The sequence below is a fragment of the Eschrichtius robustus genome, chromosome 13, assembly GCF_028021215.1.
Source record: "Eschrichtius robustus isolate mEscRob2 chromosome 13, mEscRob2.pri, whole genome shotgun sequence".
In the NCBI taxonomy this organism is placed as follows: domain Eukaryota; kingdom Metazoa; phylum Chordata; class Mammalia; order Artiodactyla; family Eschrichtiidae; genus Eschrichtius; species Eschrichtius robustus.
The window spans coordinates 99,633,450-99,652,961 of NC_090836.1; the positions used below are offsets into that span (position 1 = coordinate 99,633,450).

The 19,512-nt window shown below is 57.0% G+C and overlaps 1 protein-coding gene across 1 annotated transcript in view; it reads left to right on the forward strand.

Moving 5' to 3' along the window:
• The window catches only part of SREBF2 (sterol regulatory element binding transcription factor 2), a 60,136-nt gene extending 42,651 nt beyond the window's left edge, over positions 1-17,485 (forward strand). Inside the window, exons 12-19 of the mRNA XM_068561790.1 lie at positions 4,597-4,765; positions 6,281-6,398; positions 7,241-7,350; positions 8,509-8,641; positions 11,107-11,275; positions 13,407-13,592; positions 15,075-15,186; positions 15,678-17,485. Of these exons, the coding sequence (XP_068417891.1) occupies positions 4,597-4,765; positions 6,281-6,398; positions 7,241-7,350; positions 8,509-8,641; positions 11,107-11,275; positions 13,407-13,592; positions 15,075-15,186; positions 15,678-15,898 (1,218 nt within the window). The 3' untranslated portion in view covers positions 15,899-17,485. The remainder of the gene's footprint in view (positions 1-4,596; positions 4,766-6,280; positions 6,399-7,240; positions 7,351-8,508; positions 8,642-11,106; positions 11,276-13,406; positions 13,593-15,074; positions 15,187-15,677) is intronic.
• Positions 17,486-19,512: the final 2,027 nt, after the last annotated feature.

A 19,512-nucleotide genomic window follows, 5' to 3' on the forward strand; every position in this document is an offset into this window, starting at 1 on the left:
CACCCAGATCAAGAAGTGGTACGTTCCCATCACCCGCAAAAGCCTCCTGCAGGCCTTCACTCGCGCTGCCCCCCGCAGAGGTGACCATCATTCTGATTTCTGTCACCGTAAATTTAACCCACCTGTTGTTTGTTGTTCCTGTAAATCTTTTATTGAAGTACAATATACATGTAGAAAAGTACGCAAATTATAAATACACAGGTCAGGGACTTCCCTGGTGGTCCAGTGGCTAGGACTCTGCGCTCCCAATGCAGGGGGGCCCGGGTTTGATTCCTGGTCAGGGAACTAGATCCCACATGCCGCAACTAAAAAGGATCCCACGTGCTGCAACTAAAGATCCCGCGTGCCGCAACTAAAGATCCCGTGTGCCGCAATGAAGATCCCGTGTGCCGCAACTAAGTACTTATTTGGCACAGCCAAATAACTGATAAATAAATAAGAAAATATTTAAAAATAATATTAATAAATAAGTAAATAAATAAATACACAGGTCAGTGACTTCACAAAATGAACACACTCTTATAACCAGCAGACAGATCAAGAAACAGAACACGACCAAGATCCCGGAAGCCTACCTTGGGCCCCTTGCAGTCAGCAAACTGCCCCTCCCCCCAAGCCCTCCAGCCAGGTGACCACTATCCCCATGAAAGGAGAGTCACACATATGTCCTGTATATGTCTGGCTGTCTTGGCTCAGCGTCATGTGTAAGGTTCATTTATGTTGCGTGTACTTACGGATTGCCCATTCTCATTACGTTATAGTAGTCCATTGTATGACTAGACGCTTATAAGTGGACTTCTGGGTTGTTTCCTGTTTTTGGTTATTGTGAATAGTGCTGCTGTGAACATCCCTGTTCATCTTTCAGTGAACATGTGGCTGCGTTTCTGGGATGGCACTGCTAGGTCAGAGGTTATGCATATGTTCAGCTTCAGTAGACACTGCCTGACAGTTTTCCAAAGTGGATGTACCAATTTTCACCTCACCAACAGTGGAAAGAGTTCCAGTTCTGCACCCTCACCAACCACATGACAGTGTTGTTTTTTTAGCCCTGCTGGTGGTATCTCATAGTTTTCATTTGTAATTCCCAGGTGATGAAAGATGTTGAGCACCTTTTCATTGGCCATTTGGATAGTTTGATGGCCATTTGGATAGTCTCTTTTGTGAAAACCCTGTTCAAGTCTTTTACCTGTTTTTTATTTGTGACGTCTTTCTTTTTGTTGGTTTGAGGAGTTCTTTATTCTGGCTATGATCCTTTGTTGGATATGTGCTTTGCATATATCGTTTCCCTCGGTGACTTGCCTGTTCTCTCTCTCAGTGGTGTTGATTGATGAGCACAAGTTCTTTTTTTTTTTTATTTTGGCTGTGTTGGGTCTTTGTTGCTGTGCGCGGGCTTTCTCTAGTTGCGGCGAGCAGGGGCTACTCTCTTCGTTGGCGGTGAGCAGGCTTCTCATTGCGGTGGCTTCTCGTTGCGGAGCATGGGCTCTAGGTGTGTGGGCTTCAGTAGTTGTGGCATGAGGGCTCAGTAGCTGTGGCTCGCGGGCTCTAGCGCTCAGGCTTAGTAGTTGTGGCGCACAGGCTTAGTCGCTCCGCGGCATGTGGGATCTTCCCAGACCAGGGCTCAAACGCCTGTCCCCTGCATTGGCAGGCAGATTCTTAACCACTGCACCACCAGGGAAGTCCGAGCACAAGTTCTTAATGTTCGTGAAATCCAGATTATTCGTCTTTTCCTTAGCAATTAGACATTTTATGTCCTGTTTAATATATCTTTATCCTACCCCAGTGTCATGAAGATACTCTCCTATGGTATCTGCTAGTCACTTTATTTTCAAATGTTCACACATAGGTCTGTAATCCACTTGGAACTGATTTTTGTATGAGTTGGAGGTAGGGTTGCAAGATCGACTTTTTTTTCATATGTAGTATCTCCCAACCCCAGAATCTGTTGTTAAAATGACTGCCCTTTCCACACTGCACCAAGTGGCACCTTTTGCGTAAATTAAACGTCCACGTGTGATGAGTCTCCTTCTGGACGCTCTGGTCGGTCCCATTGCGCCAACACCGCACACCCCTAACGGCCAAGCCCTCGAATACGCCTTGATATCTGGAAGTGTCAGTCCTCCGGCTCTAGTGACTAGTGTTTGCTCTTTACCTTGCCATATAAATTTTAGGATCATCCCATCATCCCAGAAATCCCGCTGGGGTTTTGATTGTCTTTGTTGCTAAGACGCAGCTGTTTTTAATGGGCTACTCAGCCCATTTGAGGAAGGCGTGTGTGTAACAGCTGAGGATCAGGAAAATGGTTCCCTAATAAGTGTCCCCCCACCCCAAAAATATTGGGTATGCCTAACAATCAGTGAGCAGTTTAATGTGCATGTGCTCAGTTTTCTTCCTGCACGTCAGAACATATATGCATTATAATTTATTTAATGTGATCATACCAGAAACCCTGTTTTGCCACTTGCTTTTTTCAACCAGATTATAAGTCTTGGGCCTCTTTCTTTGTTGCCTCCTATTCCACAGAGGTACTTGCCGCTCCAGCATGTGTAAATACCGTCCTTGATGGAGCCAGTGTGCCGCTGCTAGATGTTTGGGTTTCCAGCATTTGCAGTTAGAAACAGTGCTGCAGGGAGTGCCCTCACCCGCTTGTACAAATACCTCTTCAGGTTAAGTCTAGAGGTAGTGATGCTGGGTCAAAGAGTATCAGTATTTGGAAAATCAGTGGTATTGCCAAGTGTGCATTTTCATTAAGGTGGGAAAAGGAGAGGAACCAGTCTCTAGGAAAGTAGCTGCCCCTCTCATCTGTTTGCTTCTCTTGGAAGGGGAATGAGAGACCCAGATAGTACTTTCTTAAATAGGAAGAAGCTTTGAATTTGGTGGAATGTATTTAGCCAGCAAATGAGTCAGGCATTGGGGGTCACGCAGAGGGCTGGCCTCCGTGAAAATGGTGTAGACCAGAGGTTGCCAAGCTTTCTTGGTTCGCGGCACCCTTTGTACCTCAGTAATTTTTTCATGGTTTCCTTGGGCTAAAGGAAATACCTAACAGTTCTGTTTGTTAATTAGGTGCAAACATCTTAATAGATATATTTGTCTTAACAACTTAGTGGCCACTTGGAAAAATAATACACAAAACTGAAGGAAGAAATAATGTTTGATTTCTATTCTTAATGACCATAGCTACTTACTAATGGGATGTGTGTGCCTGCTGCATGTGCCTTCTCAGACTTTGAAATCAGGCTGGACGCCACCACCTTCACTTCCTGTCCCACACCAGCTTTCACGCCGCACTTGCTTTTTGTTACAACAGCCTCCAAAAACTCAGCTTCCCAAAGATGACGCCACCCAGAGGACGGTCATGCAGTCTCACATTGAGACCAAACTGCCTCCATCTAGCAGTTTACATGGTGTCTGATTCATGTTGAGCATTGCTGTGTTCCCCCCCAAAGTGTGAAATATCCAGCGGCACCCCTGTGAGTTTGCTGTGGTGCTTTGGGGTGCCTTGGCACACAGTTTGAGAACCACCGAGTCGGACTGGCGTGGGAGGACGTAACCTGGAGTTGGAACTGGCCCAGGGGTACAGGGTGGCCCTCAGGATCCAAACAGTTCTGAGTCTCCTGCCACGGCTGCTCAATTCAGCAATTAGCAGATGAGTTATGGTGGTGGGGTTGCTCTTCAGCCCCAGCTTGAGTGAATTCTAGTGGTATCGAGTGGCTTTTATGGGTTGGAAAACATGGGTTTTAGAATAAAGATATCCTTACTCAAAAAATGACACAATTTCTGAAAACATGGATAGACAACATTGTCCCTACAATTCTTATTCCTGGGGCCCTGGAGTGATGTTACCCTGTGGGCAGAAGAGGGGCCTGGGAAACTGGGGCACTGGCTCTTTGAATTGTCCAGCAAAGAGGCTTTCAGGTCTTTTCTTCACTAGACCAGTGTTCACGTCAAGGGCTCATCCGGAGATGGCAGGGGGTTCTCTTTAGGGGGCTGGACGAGCCTCCGGGCTGCCCTTTCACTCCAGTGCTTTCTAGAGTGACGGTGATGGTAAGTAACAGTCACTGACCGCTTGCCGGGTGCCTCTTCTCAACTCTTCACACTCAGGGGTAAAAGAGATGAAAATTAGTCAAAGCAGAATACAGTTTTGCCTAAAAATACTCTGAAAGATATGTAATTAAAATGACAGATGAGAAAAAGTCCCAGGATCCAGGGGGCCGCCTGGCTAGGGTGCAGCGCCATTGACGGCGCTGAGGGCTGAAGTGCCGCGAGGGGCCTGGGAGAGCCCTCCTCAGCTCTGCAGTTGAATGCCAGCACAGCCCAGAACAAGATTCGAGTCGGGTTAGGCAGACCCAGCAGGACAGGGTGCAGCCGGGCCCCCGTGGGTGCCTTGAGGCCCCACCCCCATCCAGCTGGGGCTTGTACGCGGTCATCAAGCCCGGCAGGCTCCACCGGGGCCATGGCCCTGGTTTCAGTGAGGGCATTTCCTTCCAGGTATGTGAGTGTCCCAGCCCTCCTGCCTCCCTTCCCCAGCCTGCCTCCACCATGGTGGCGCAGCCAGCGTTCTGCCACCCTGCTGTCACCACGGTCCTTGTCCTTCCACAGAGCTACTTCCTCAGTCGCGCCCAGAGCCTGTGTGGCCCCGAGCGCAGCGCTGTTCCCGACTCGCTGCGCTGGCTCTGCCACCCGCTGGGCCAGAAGTTTTTCATGGAGCGGAGCTGGTCCGTGAAGTCGGCTGCCAAGGAGAGTCTGTACTGCGCCCAGAGGAACCCAGGTGAGAGCACCTGTGCAGCTATGAGAGCCACTGGTACCGCAGGGTGGCTACACTCCAGACACGTGGGGACACAGGATGCCTCAGCCGTGTTTCCCTTAAACTCAGGGAGGTCATGAGCCTGGTCAGCAGCTAAGCTGAGTTTGCAGCTTGCCTTTCTCTGACGTGCAGAGCCTGTGGTCCTGACGTCAGTCACACCGCCACACGTTACTAATGGTGATTGAGCACCAGCTGGAATCTTGCCCTTGTTCTGGGCGCTTTGGAGACTCAGAGGATGTGTGGAGTTGCTGTTTGCTGGCCCCAATCTCCCGCTCCCCCTGGAAAGCAGACAGACATAGACGGAGCAGTTAGGGAACAACAGGCGACAGACGGTCATCAAGTGCTCAGAGTGGTGGCAGGGACAGGGCTCCAGGCGTTGGGAGGAGATGCTGGCTTGCTGTCCCCAGTGTTTGACAGTGATTGGAGTTGACTCGCCTGGCCTCGGAGCAGGAGAGGCTGGTCGGGTTGGCTCAGACTTGAGCAGCCGTGGCTTTCTGCTTTCTGCGCTTTTCCTCTCTCTGAACTGGGAGTCTGGGGCGAGTCAGACATGTCCTGCAGGTACAGGGGTGTGTGTCAAACATTTTGTGGGGGAGGGAGGTTCCACCGTCATTTCTTTTTAATAACTTGATTGCTCAAAGGAAGAGTGATGTGCAACACCAGAAAGTAATGATGAAAGCAAAAGCCATCGTAAATCTCAGCTGCGTCGCCAGGCTGCTTTGTCTGCGCCGTGGACTGCCCCTGGCTCTCTCACCTCTGGTGGCTCTGGCTCTAGGCCTTCTCACCCAGAATGTGTTCATAAGTGTCCTGCCTCCCCCTTCTTGTCAAATTGAAACCCACACGGCTGTGGCGTGTGAGTGAGGGGAAAGGCTGGTGACGCCCTGCTTTGGGCCTGCCAGCTGGGGGGGCCTGTCGGTGACAGTCAGCTGTCACAAGCATTGCAAGGCTTCTTGTTTAATAGGCTCAGCCAGACAATTGCTGGCCACAGGCCCCACGCAAAGGCTCTGGTAAGCGGGAGCGGGGTTTCCCTAATCCCGCCAGGCAGCAGCCGGCGCCACGTTCCCCTCTGCTGGCTGTCCTCCTGAGCCACAGGAGAAGAGGCAGTCCCTGAGACGTGCACAGGTGTACTGTCCACCTTCCCATCTCCTGTCTTCTGACGAGGCTTGTGGCTGCCACACAGCTCCCAACCTTGAACGGAAGTGCTGGCCGTTGTGCCAGGAGGCACAGCACTCCTCACACGCCCCCCCCAGAGCCAGTCCAGGACCCGCGTAGTCTTGGGCTTGCCAACCCTCCCCGCCCCCATCCCCACCTTCTGACTGTTTAACAAGCAGTCTGGGGTCTGTTGAGGACTTTTGCCCCCATTCGGAGGGGATAGCTGCTCCTTGGGTTCCTCTCCCCACCCTCTATTTTCTCTGTAAGGCAAAATAAGCCCATAAGTGAGACCCACTTACCCCTTCTCCTGGCCTTCCTCCTCTTCTTCAGCTGACCCCATCGCCCAGGTGCACCAGGCCTTCTGCAGGAACCTGCTGGAGCGAGCTGTGGAGTCCTTGGTGAAACCTCAGGCCAAGAAGAAAACTGCAGACCAGGAAGAGGAGAGCAGGTACTGACCCCAGGAGGGGCCCCCTGCCTCGGGCCGTCTGCCCAGGAAGCGCAGAGGCGGCTGTGAGGCCTAGAAGGAAACAAGCCCTAGTGTAGGGTCAAGAGGGAAATCCAGTGATTCCTTCATGTTTATTTCTTGAACCTGGCAGTACCCCACGAGAGCCCTCTGTGGGCTCTGACCTGGCCTCTTTGCCTTTTACTGCCAGACCAAGTGTATCACTTTCCCCCTTTTTCTCCTTTTTCTCCATCCCTTCACCAAGTGGAGTCAGTTCTTGGAGCAGTCAGGGATTTGATTCTTTTGCTTTGCTCTTTGCCAGGGGAAAGGTGGCCTGTGGAGGGTGTGGAATGGAATGTGGGGAGCTTGGCAGAAGGCAGGCGCTCTGGCCCAGACATCTTGTGGGACCCCGACCTGTATTGAGTGTGTCAGGCAGTGAGTGTCTTATTCTTACAGAGTCATTGAGCGCAGTCTTTCCTTCACAGAGTCAGACCTGAGAGGCAGACGGGCCAGGGTCATCTGGTTCACGGCCCAGTCCTGACTGGAGTGCACCTGAGCGGAGAGGGGAGGGCGGTCCCGCCTGGGAGGTCAGAAAACTTCTGGGCAGAGACGACAGTTGAATTGGGTCTTGAAGGGCGAGGGATGCAAGAGAAAGCTGGCTCTCCCGGCAGAGGGGAGAGTGTCAGGACCGGTGTCAGGGTGGCCTGGGGAGAGTGTGAGTGGTGTGAGAGGCAGAGCTCGGGGTGCCTGGCGTTGTGGGTCTCAGAGCTGGGGGCTGGCCAGCCAGGCCATGAGCGTGGTCCTTGTGTACATTCTGATGTGTGTGGGACCCTTTCTTTTCCTTCTAGTGAATTCTCCAGTGCTCTGGAGTACCTGAAATTACTTAATTCTTTTGTGGACTCTGTGGGGATTGTGACCGCCCCCTTCTCCAGCAGCTGCGTGCTCAAGTCAGCCCTTGGTAAGCATCTTGTGGGGCAGCTCTGCAGGCCTCAGGTTGCTTGATTCAGCCCTTCACAGCCCTTGTGTCCCAGGGTCCAGGGTTAGTTATGAGTCTGCACTCGAGAATCTTCTCTGGATCTGAGGTGTGTATCTGCGGCCCCATGTAGCCCCCATGCACAGTTCCCCCGTGCTGGACAATGTTTTGGGGGCAGGAGATCATGATCTTCCTAGAAGTGTGACCATGAGGGAGTTAGTGCCCTCCCTGGGCCCTGGATGGGAGGGGCAGGTCAGGAGTTCTCCCAAACGCTCAGAACGGGCAGCAAGTGGTCCCGGCACTGGGAGCTGGTGAGGGGCTCACCTTTCAATACACAGTGGTCCCCGGGGCTGCTCTTGGGCCTGACACTCCGCCAAAGAGGCCTTTCATCCGGGCATCTATATTGCTACGGTACCCGTCGCCTTGGGTGGCACAGCACAACCACCGACTGAATTGGCACCAGGACATTCTTTGCTTCTGTCTCTAAACTGCCATCTGGGTGATGGCACACGAGCTGTCACCTCTTGCGCTTCTGAGGCTGCTGGGGGGCAGCGATGTGGAGCTCCCTTCTGGCCGCTCTCCCTAGAGAGAGAAGGATCCCAGAGAAGCAGCTGCCCCGTTGTGACCACTGACCTCGTGGCCTGTCTTTATTTCAGAATTTAGAAAAGAACACGTTCTTAGGCCTTTCATCGTACAGGTCCACTGAGAAAACTTAGCCTCAGAGAGGAAAACACTAAAGAGATTCTAACCTGAGCCCGTTACTACGAATACTTTGGAAACACCACTTTTCACAACTGTTGGAAGTTTAGGTTGTTTCCAGCTTTATACTTAAAAATAACACCACAGTGAACATCTTCGTTGAGCTTTTTTTCTCTGTTTAGGCCAATTTCTTTGTGATGGATTGCCAAAAAAATGGGATTACTAGGTTAATAGGAGCGGACATTTTTAAGGCTGTTAATACAGATTGCCAAATGTGTTCTGAGATGGTGCTGGTTGGTCCTCCCACCAGAATCGTGTGAGAGGGCAGCCCACAGGCCCCAGCCCGTCGCCAGGAGGGAGAGGGGGCACGAACGAGGGGAACCAGGTGCAGCCAGCAGGCTCTGATTGCTGTGGGTGCTGGAGCAGCGTTCTGTTCACCCCTAGGCCCAGACGTTGTCTGTCGGTGGTGGACGTCCGCGATCACCATGGCCATCAGCTGGCTCCAGGGAGACGACGCAGCTGTGCGCGCTCACTGTACCGAAGTGGAGCGTGTTCCCAAGGCCCTGGAAGTGACAGAGTGCGTAGCCCCCCTTGACCGCTTGCTTGCTGCTCTCCAGGGGAATCCCCAGCGCCAGCTGTGCCAGGCTCACTGGGTTAGTGGGAGGGAGCAGGTCTGGGTGGCCATCTGGGTGAAGGGTCAGGCAGCCTGGGGACTGCATGACAGATGGAGAGATGAAGTGAGGGGGTGGGGGCACCACGGAGGGACCAAACGTGGCGAGCACGTCTGTCCGTGTTGTGTCACCCCAGCAGCGGTCAGCGCTGCTTCCGGGCCTCCTTGCACAGGCTGACGGGCAGGGAGAGCCGGCAGCCCCCAGCATCTTCAGAAGCTCCCGGTGGAGCCGGGCAGGGTGCGGATGGCTCACAGCCAGCACCGGCTTGTGAGGGCCCGAGGGTCCTTCTCTCACGGTGCCAGCACTGCATCCAGTATCCTCTCCGCCGCCCTCCACACCCCCACCGGCGCTATCACTAAAAAGGCATCACTGGAGAGCTTTTGACAGTCCTGTTGGGGGACTCATGCCTGCATCTTGGGGGCATTTGGCCCATAGTGACGAGCAGCCTGCTGATATCCTGGCTGCTTCTGACTGGATCTGAGTGTCCCTGACGTCTTCTGCCATTCGAGAGGAATTGTAAAATGCTCCAAGACAGAAAGGCCTCACTGGGTCTTTCCTCAGACCCAAGGCTGAGCAGATGCTTAACCAGGAGAGCGGGAGGGAGCTGAGAAAAGCAGGTTGAGGCAGGTTCCCTAAAGTCGGTCTGACACTCCGATTTCATTTAAGTAACCCATTTTTAAGCACCCTGACCAGTGAGCACCCATCCTGTGTGTGTTTTCTCCCAGTCAATGCACCTGAGGAAACTGAGGCTCGACGGGTAAATCATCTAAAGTCGCCTCACTTCTAAGAACAGAGCCCCGGTGTGCAGCTAAGACCCCCGGCAGGCGTTCCTTCCCCCGAACTCAGTCACTCCGGGGTCCCTTTGCTCTTTAGGGGTAATGATGCTGTGGGACCCCTCCCCCAATCCCAGCCTCCCCATTGTCTCCCTGACCTGCTCTATGAAACGAGGCTAAGTTTCTCCAAAGAGTTGAACACCCGGCTTCTGGGGCAATGGCCATTAGAGAACAGGTGCAGATAATGGGACCAGTACTGTACGTCACCACAGGTAGCAGCGAGTGGTATTGTGGCTACTTTACAGATGAGGAAACTGAGGCACAGATTGTTTGAATGGCCATCTTAGGCGGCTTCTTAGTGGCAGTCCTGGTGGTTGAGCCTGCGTCTCTGATCCCTTCCTGTCGGCCACGCGCCGACATTCTGGGGTCTCCTGTACCCCTTCCATGATTTCGTCATTCCTTCCGCGAATACTTAGCTGAGAGCGTACTCGGTGTCGGCTGCGTTCTAGGCTCTGGGAGGCGGCAGCAAACAGCACAGCAAGTTACAGCCGTAAGCGAATAGACAGTGGCCGTCCTGCTCAGCGCCTTCTCCTGTGGGAGCTGTCGCCTTGGCCTGTGCCAGGCCGGTCTCGGCTCCCGTGAAGCAGCCGGCGCATCGCTGGGAGGGGTTCCGGGCCAGAGGCCGGTCAGCCTCCGGGAGTTCGCACAGCGCCTGGTGAGGGAAGGAGGCGCATAACTGGGGGAGCCAGGGGGCCTGACCCGGGGGGCAGCCAGAGGAGGCTTGTAGGGGGCAGGACAGGAGAAGGCGCACGAGAGGGCCGGGCCGGGCAGGTGGAACAAGTCTCAGGAGACAAGTGGGAAACGGTGAGAAAGGGTATTCCAGGCAAAGGCACCCACGTCAGCAGAGGCAAGGCGTGAGGAAGGGAGAGGAGATGAGCTTCGGGAGCCTGGAGCCTGGAGCAGGGTCAGAGGCAGACGGGAGGCAGGGCCGCGGCCAGGCTGAGAAGGGCCTCGTTTAGAGCTTGCTCTCCCTCTGCTCCCCTCACTTCCTCCTCCAGCCATGCTCGTTCCTGGATATTCTCACATGTGTCAGACACTCAGGGCCTTTGCATATGCTGCTCCTCTGCCTGGAGCCCTCCTTCCTAGAAATCCACACTCCTGCTTCCCCGGTTCCTTCAGGAGTTCCCTCAGGTTCCTTCTGCGTGAGTGTCACCTTTCCAGAGAGGACGTCCTTGACTATCCTCTGTAAAGCGCCACCCCCTTCCTCTGCGTGACTTTCCTTCATGGCACGTGCACCACCTGGCATTACGCAGTCAGCATCTAATGCGTTTATTGTCCGGCTCCTTCCCTAGGAGATGAATGCCGTCAGCCTTCCTTGAATGAGGAAGGTGCTTAGGGGTGGGAAGCCTCCCTCACTCAGGGCTGTCATTTCCGACCTGGAGCTGGGGATCTGGAACCATTGTGGCAGCATTTGGTTTAACAGACAGACCCACGTGTCACAGCAGCGAGGGGGCAGTCGTCTCCGGCTTGGGCTCCCCCTGCGTTCTCCGCAGGCGACGTGCACTGACCTCCTGCCTCTCGCCTCTCTCGCCGCCCAGGAGCCCCCTGGTGAAGGCCGTCTTCCACACCTGCAGAGCCATGCACGCCTCACTCTCCGGGAAGGCGGACGGGCAGCAGAGTTCCTTCTGCCACTGTGAGAGGGCCAGTGGCCACCTGTGGAACAGCCTCAACGTCAGTGGGGCCGCCTGCGACCCAGCCCTCAGCCATGTGAGTGGGGGCTGCTCGGGCCCCTCGGGGAGGTGCTCAGCTCTGCTGGGTGAGAGCTCGCCTACCCGCCTTGAGCCCACCCAGCCCGTGGGGCTGTGCGAAAGACAGACCAGGCAAGCAGCCCCCATCCCCAGAGCGTAGCCTGTGGGTCCAGGTGGCTTTCCGTTCAGTACTCGGACGAGCACGTTCCCACCTGAGTCCTGGGTCCTGCGGGCCCTCAGCTCGGTCAGCCCCAGGCGAACCTCAGCTGGCCAGGGCTCTGCATTTGGTCCAGGCAGCTTGCCCGACTCCCCAGGCCCCCGTGGGCCCCCGCCCCCTCGCATGCACATCCTGAGCCAGCTGAGCGTCCTGGGCACCCCCGTGGCTGGCTGCACACCCTCGAGCGGGCAGCTGTGGTGCATTGTAGTTGCATTGCATGTTCTGGCGGCACCCGTGCAATGTTTCCACAGTGCATCACAGAGGCCTGCCCAGCCCTCGAGAGACTTCCAGCCAGGCCTTGTCAGAGGGCTCTGCTCTCGCTGCTGGGTCACAAGGCAGGGCCATCCGGGAGAGGGGAGGGGAGGCGTGCACGCAGCTGAAGGTGAAGCATCACCTGTTCACAGGGAGGAGCGCGGTTTCACTCCAGAAAGGGAGACAGGAGGTATGTCCTGGAGGGTCAGGCCCTGAGCCCCTCACTAGGGTTTGGTCTGGCACGTCTGGCTAGAGGTCATCAGTGGCCCCAGACCCTGGGGTGAACCCAGGACAGCAGCCAGCCCTACAGGACAGGCAGTGTGCCGACAGGGCCCAGGACCGAAGGCTCGAGGGGGAGCCACAGCTCGCTTTGTGCGATTCCTCTGCTGGTGTCCAGTACTGTTTGTCTTCATGAGAGAACTAGACTGTCTCAGCTTAGTCTGGGGAAGGAGAGAGAGGCTGCAGGCACCCTTGGGATTGGGGTTCCTGTGTCGGAGAATGAGCCTAGAAGGAGGGAACTCCACAGAGGCCGGCCTCCCTCAGGGGGCAGAATTCAGCCCCAGGCTGCTACCCCACCTCTTAGAAGTGCCACGTTTGTCTGAGGAGAGAGACCTCATCCGTGTCCCCCCGAAAGCTGTCAGCAGCCAAAGAACACTGTGGCCAAGGGTTAGGCAACGTGCAGGTTCAAGGCAGGGTGCAGGGTCTGGGGCAGCACTGCGACCTCCCCAGGTCCAGCACCCTGGAGAAGGGGAAAGCCAGGCGGGACAAGACGAGGAATGGCCTGGGGGAGTCCATCAGAGCCTGAGGGCTGCATGTGACCCATCTCGAGAAGCGCTGCTCCCTGGTGCTGAGGGCCCTCTGGAGCGAGGCAGGTGGCCTGGCCTTGTTGGTGCCTGGCGGCATCTGTGCTTAATGGCACCAGTGTGGGCTGAGGCCAGTGCTTCTGAGGCCGGGCATGGTGCCTACACGCAGTGCTCTCATGTGACGCTCAGTGCAGCCCTGAGGTGCCCGTTTTGTGGGTGAGGAAACTGAGGCTCAGAGAGGTTTGGTCATATGTCAGGGTAGATCTGGGTCAGTGGGTCCAAACCCAAGCATTCAGCTGCTCTGCGGCTCTGCCTTCTTGGGCTCCTGTCTCCCCGACCCCAGAGGCCACTTGGGCCGGGCCTTGGTTGCCCTCTGTTGAAGCGAGCCTCTTCTCCCTGGTCCTCCATCTCCAGGCTCTGCTGCCACTTCAGGCTTTTGGATTCCACTGGAAGGAATGGGGCCGAGGCACCTTTTGAGTATCTCAGCCTTCCGGCCAGCCATGGGAGGGCTCCTGTGAGGTGGGAGGGACCTGTGACTTCCTGTCAGACCCGTGACGGTTTTATTCCTGTCCTCGCCACTTGTGTCCCCTACACGAGCCTGCAGCCTCTCTCTGAGCCTTGGCTTCCTCACCCACAAGATGGGAGAACAGATCTACCACCTGGGGCCATGGAAAGGACTAGATGCCGTGAGCTTAAGTTCACTCTCCAGCTGTTCTCTTGCTCCCTGTGGGGTGTTTTCCAGGCTCCCCCGTCTGGGGTTCCGCCCTTCGTCCCGGAGCTGCCGGGTTATCAGGCTGGGGAGGGCCTGGTGGGTGCTGGGATCCTTGCCCCGGGAATCGGCCAGTCACCTGTCTCCTCCCTCGTGGCCCACCCTGCAGGTGGTCCAGTTGCTGACCTGTGACCTGCTCCTGTCGCTGCGGACGGCACTCTGGCAGAAACAAGCAGGAGCCAGCCAGGCCCTGGGTGAGACCTACCACGCGTCGGGCGCTGAGCTGGCTGGCTTCCAGCGGGACCTGGGCAGCCTGCGCAGGCTGGCACATAGCTTCCGCCCGGCCTACCGCAAGGTGAGGCCCGGCCTGCTGCCGGGGGAGGGCAGAACCCAGCACAGCACTGGCCTGGGGTCGTGGAGTCAGCCTCCTGAGGTCAGCTGAGCTGTCAGGCACTGGGCTGGGTGCCATGTATCCCCTTGTTCGGCTCATGTTGGTGGAGTACTTGCTGTGTGCCCAGCCCTGGAGCGTGGTGGTGAGCAGGCCACACGGCTGCAGACAGAGGACAACACAGATTGCGCCTCACCAGTTAAACTCGGGAATGGGGGGCTCTGGGGGCAGTGGGAGCAAGAAGGGGCTCCCAGCCTGAGCGGAGAGGGGCGGGAAGGCCACGAGGAAGCTCTACTCTGGCTTTCATAATTGGTGTCAGAGCAGCAGAATGCCCCTAGACATGCCTTTCATTCTTTTTCTGAGCCACTGGGGGCTTTGGTTCTGCTGCCTAATGCCCCACGTAACATCCCCTTGGCGATGGCTACACGGTCTGAGATAAGCTCTGAGGGCAGGTGTGTAACTGGGCTTACTGGATGCAAATCATTTCACTGTGTGGTTTATTTTTATTGCTAATTAGGGTAATACACTCAGCATGTTCTCGCCGCCTGAATTATTTTCCAGAAATTCAAGCGAGAAGGCCAGAAGTGTGGGGAGGGAAGGGTGCGAAAAAGAAGGGCTCAGGGTGAGGCTGCCCCCACCCTAGGGTGCTATGGGGCCCTCGCAGGGTTACGCTGTGGCCCCTGTGTGCAGCGAGCCAGGACAGACACGGCAGATGGAGTACAGTCATGTGAGAGCCACTCCCCTCGCCGTGGAGAAGAGGAAGTGTGCCCCAGGCACTGTGGCCCCCATCAAAGGCCTCCTTAGAAAAGACTGCCACCTGCCGAAGCCCTTCACCACCTCCCCCGGTGCCTTCCAGGGCAGCGCTCCTCACACACTGAGATGTTAAGGTGTAAAAGAACCTTGAGATGTTAAGAAATTAGAGACCTAGGCCTGGCCCCCCCATCCCCAGTGACTCGTATTTACAGAAGAGCTGCAGACTTTCACCTGGAAACCTCTGGACTCTGTTCCTTTCTGAAGAAACAGGAGGCAGCAGGACCCTGAACCTCCTTGGTGCCAGCGCAGCCACCCCCTGCCCCCTCCTGTCCCTGCCTCACCTCTGTCCTGTTTTCGCGAAGTGAGGGTCCCCCCAGGCTACTTGTCCTCCAACCCCAGAGGGCACGTTGGCGCTCCGGGTCAGCCGTAGAGGAGGCAGCCCTTGGCCTCTTAGCTCGCCGCTGTCTTGCTCCTGCCCCACCAGGTGGCCTGTGCTGTGTTCCCCTTTTCTGCCTGGCTTGTGTCGGGGGTCTGAGTGAGGACGAGAGAGGTTGCTTTCAAGGGGTGAGCTGGGCAGGGTGTTGTGGAGAGGAGAAGGGGTGTCGTCGGGTGGCAGACGAGATGCTGCAGGGAGAGAGACCTACTGGGGCACAGACAGGTGAGGACCCCCGGCTTGTGTCCCCCTGCACCTCCCAGGTGTTCCTGCATGAAGCCACCGTGCGTCTGATGGCGGGGGCCAGCCCCACCCGTACCCACCAGCTGCTGGAGCACAGCCTGCGACGGCGCAACACTCAGAACGCCAAGCACGGTGAGCCCACCAGCACCCGGCGCCAAGGCCTGGGCCGGCCCTGCCTGGGGAGGGGCGGGGAAACGGGGGGAGGAGCCCAGCCCTGCCCTGCCCTCGGCATCTGCAGGGTTCTCAGAGGCCGCGGGAGAACCAAGGAAACCCAAGGCTTGATTTGGTGGGTGCCGGGGGAGGGTCCATGAGGTGCTGTGGGGCTGGGACGGCCTTGGTCGCGTTGTCACGGGTCCAGCCCCGAGTGAGGAGGGGACGGCTGCGGGGTCGCCCCACTGCGGGAGCCCGCTGATGGGCCACACCTCAGCCCCGCCTCGGAGTAATAGCCTGTGGCACCGGCCGGGTTCAGCTCATCTTCTCTGTGAACTAAGCAGAGCACTGGAACCTCCCTCACTTGGGGGGGCGTGAGGATTAAATAAACCAGCTCACACGAGCCCTGGGAACAGCGCCTGCGTCCTGGCGGGCTCTCATCTCAGCGAGTGCGTGTCTCATCGTTCCCACAGGAGAGGCGGACGCCTGGCCCGGCCAGCGAGAGCGGGCCACCGCCATCCTGCTGGCCTGCCGCCACCTGCCCCTCTCCTTCCTCTCCTCCCCGGGCCAGCGGGCGGTGCTGCTGGCCGAGGCCGCCCGCACCCTGGAGAAGGTGGGTGACCGGCGCTCATGCAGCGACTGCCAGCAGATGATTGTCAAGCTGGGGGGCGGCACTGCCATCGCCGCCTCCTGACCCCCGGGCTCTGCCCACCTCGGCCACCACTTCCCTCTGTCTCTCAGTCTCTCTCTCCCTCCTCCCTCTTGTCTGTGTTCCTCCCCCTCCTCCTCTGCCTCCCAGTCTCTCCCTCCTCCCTCTGGGAGCTGTGGGATGAGCCGTGGCTTCTGAGCTGTCACCTGCCAAGGCTTTTGGACCACCTCAGACTAGTGGGCCCCTTGGGCAGAGCCCCTTTAAGCTACTGTGGATAGATGCCCACAGTCCAGGCCCCAGTGGGCCTGAGAGAGGAAAGTCAGGGCGGGCAGGAATTGGGGGCACCCTGACTTGGAAGCGGCAGGGGGAGCTCCGAAGCTGCCCGGCCCCACCTCCCGCCCTCCCAAGACACTCTCTCCTGTGAACATCTCTCCCCGCCATTTCCTGCTTCCTTGTTTTTTATCAGGCTTTCCCTCTGGGGGACTTAGGTCTCTGGGCACCAGAGCGCTTCACCCTTGGCACTGTGCCCAGCACGCCCCCCCCCCCCTTTTTATACGAATGTTTTTATATCGGTGTGCTTGGGGTTGCCGTGATGCAGGGCTAAGTTGCTGTGGCATTTTTCTTTCTCTCCCTGGGTCTGCGTCCTCTCCCCTGTGCCTGACAAAGCCAGTGCATTGTTTTCTCTTCACTACACAGGACAGCCAGGGAAGGAGGGAGCCCAGCCCTTGGGAGGTGGGCGGGAGGTAGGGGGCAGACCTGGGGATGGGTGAAATAATGTCGGCATAATTTTTTAATTTTTTTAAAAAATAAACGGTATCTTATTTAAGTGTCCTGTTCCTTCCCACTCCCCCGCCCCCTGGGATGCCAGCCCAACCTTGGGTTCGTCCCAGGGGGTTGGGAAAGATGAAGCCACCCATTAAGGACTGGGGACCAGGGGCCTTCAGTGTGGGTTCTCAGCTCCCTCCCTCTCATCCCAACTCCTACCTCCATAGTCTGTTTGTATCCCTAATTCTTGACCTGAAAATAAGCCAGGGTGGCAGGGACCAGACCCCAACCCCTCCCCAGTGACAAGCCCCTTTTCAGGGTGGGCACTAGGAATGAAGCCCCTTTCCTTGAGGGGGGGGCCCTGGAAGGAAAAGTGATCCCACTTTTCTGGATCCCTTGGCTTGGTGCCTACCCGGACGCCATTTCTCCTGGGACCCGAGGGCTGCCTGGTACCCCGGGGCCTGCTGGGAGGCTGAGAGGGGCTGCCCTCCCTCCCTCCCTGTGCTTCTCACCCGCTCAGGCTGGTTGGGGCAGAAATTGCGCCGGGACCCCAGCACCGATGGGGGTACACACAGCAGGGAGGGGCTCCTCTGATGCCAAGTGCAGGCTGGAACAGTCAGCTTGGACCTCACCCACTTTTTCTCTCCTGCCCACCTGCCTCCCCCCACACTGTAATTTATGGCCCCTGCCCACTGGGTGAGCTAGCCTTTGTGTCATGTGTATATACTGTGCCTTTTCTCATTCTTGTTTAGGGGTGGGAGGGGGTGGTTTTTCACTGAACAGGGGGATACACCTATGGCTTCCTTGATGTGGAATCATTCACTGTGTCCTGGATGTAGGTTATTGAATAAACACAGATTGGTACCACCCAGCGTGAGGCGTGTGAGGGTCTGTGGCATGACCGCTGTGGTGACTGCATGGCTTGGCCTCCAGTGGGTCAGAGACTGAGGATAGCCACTCCCTCTCCGCCGAGAGGCCCGGGGGGCTTCAATCTGACGGACCTTCCTTGCCTGCCCAGGCACCTGGCCCCTTCCTCCCAATGCCGGCTGCCTGGCTCACACTCCAGGGCTGGGACAGACCTGGGATAAAAGGGGTATTGGTGGTATTGCTGGGGTCAGAGGTCACTGTATGCAGGACACAGAGCTGGCTGTTTAGGGGACAGCAGAGTGCTTTGGGATTTGGGTTGCTAAGCCCTTCTGTGTTCACTCCTCAGAGAGGAACCTCTCCCCTATTGGGTGGGCCGCACCTTGGTTTCCCCCTCTCCCGGGAGGCAGTGAGCTTCTGAGGATGTGGCCTGGAAGTCACATCCAAGTCCAGCTCCTGTACTTGTCAGCTGGGTCCCCTTGCGCGGGGTGTGGGGGGGAGGGCGCGCATCACCTCAGCTTCCACTTCAGTGTGTGCAGAATGGGGATGACAGTCCCTGCGTTTGACCAGGTCCCCCTAGGCTGTTGGCCAGTTTGAGCGACACAGCACACGTGAAGTGCCAGTTTATGGTGAGGGCATAGTGAGGCTGGTGAGGGGCCAGACCACAAGGAGCGCTGGGATGGGGGAGTGCTGGGCCCTGTGGGGAGGCGGGGTCAGCAGTGCCACATCGGGATAAGCCTGGGGGCTGAAGTGCGTGGTCCATGACCTGGCCCGGCTGAGAAATGGGCCAAGTCCCTTCAGCTCTGGAAGCCACTCCGTTCTCTGAAGGGCGGTCACAGCAGGCCACACCGTTCCACGGGCCAGAGCAGCCCGGGGTGGGGCTGGCAGCTGTAGCTGGTCCTTGTCTACAGTTATTACAGCAGCGTTTTCAGTGGAGGCCTGGCCCCCTGGGATGTAGATGCAGGGCCCTTGGGACTGAGAATGAGCCAAGAGGTCGTGCCCACCTCCCAGCATAGCCTAGCCAGGGCCTATGTCACCAGGGTGGGTGGCCACGGGTGGCTGATACGTGCCCAGGAACCCAGTCCTTTTGTGAGTCTCTGCAGGATCCATGACTCAGCACCCACCCCCCTCCCCCAGCCGTATCTGTACGGCTGCAGGATAGTCCCGGGGGCAACCCCCCCCCCCCATCCTGGGTTGAGGGTGTAAGGGCTGTCTTCCCTGTAAGCCATGGGGGTCCTCACTGCAGGCATGACCATGGGCTTTGGGCTCTGTTCTGCCCTCGGGCTTCTGGGCCTTGTTTTCCTCAACGGACGTAAAGAAACAGCAAGGTGGACCCTCCTACAGGTGAAGAGCTGGTGGGTTTGGGGGCCTCAGGGCAGCCCAGCCAGCAGGAGGAAAGCCTGAGACTGCCTGTACCCTGGGAGCAAGGGCCCCTCTGCCAACACACAACCTTCCCTCCTCCCCCACACCGCCTGCTGCTGCCATCCCACCACCAGATTCACAGTGGTTGCAGAATACGGAAGAGTCCTAAACTGGAGTCAGTTGGGTGACCTTGGCAAGTTACTTAGGTCTCAGGACCTCAGTTTCCTCTTCTGTAAAGCCACACACCGTGGGGCTTTTGTGAGGATTAAATGGAAGAAATAGCAGCAAATGGTGGCCATTGTTATTAAAACAGTATACCGTGCCTAGGATACACACGAGGGAAACTGTTGAGGTCACACAACGGGGTCACACACACAACCCAGCCCTCAATCTCCCCCCAGTGCCTGGCACAGACGAACTTGATGCACGCAGGCTGTTGGCAATGCCCTGGGCCATGGCCAGGTGCTGGGAGCCTGCCTGGCAGGAAGGGGGAGAGCTGGCAGTGCCAAGCATGAGTGGGGCGAGCACCCTGGTGGGGGCACTGCCAAGGCTCTGGGTCCAGCATCCCCATCCCCGTTTTCCCCCAGAGCAGCCACCGGGAGGAGGCTCCCCCATCCTGAGTACCAGCTGTCTACCCAGCCCATAGCCCACAGCCATCAGGGGGGGTG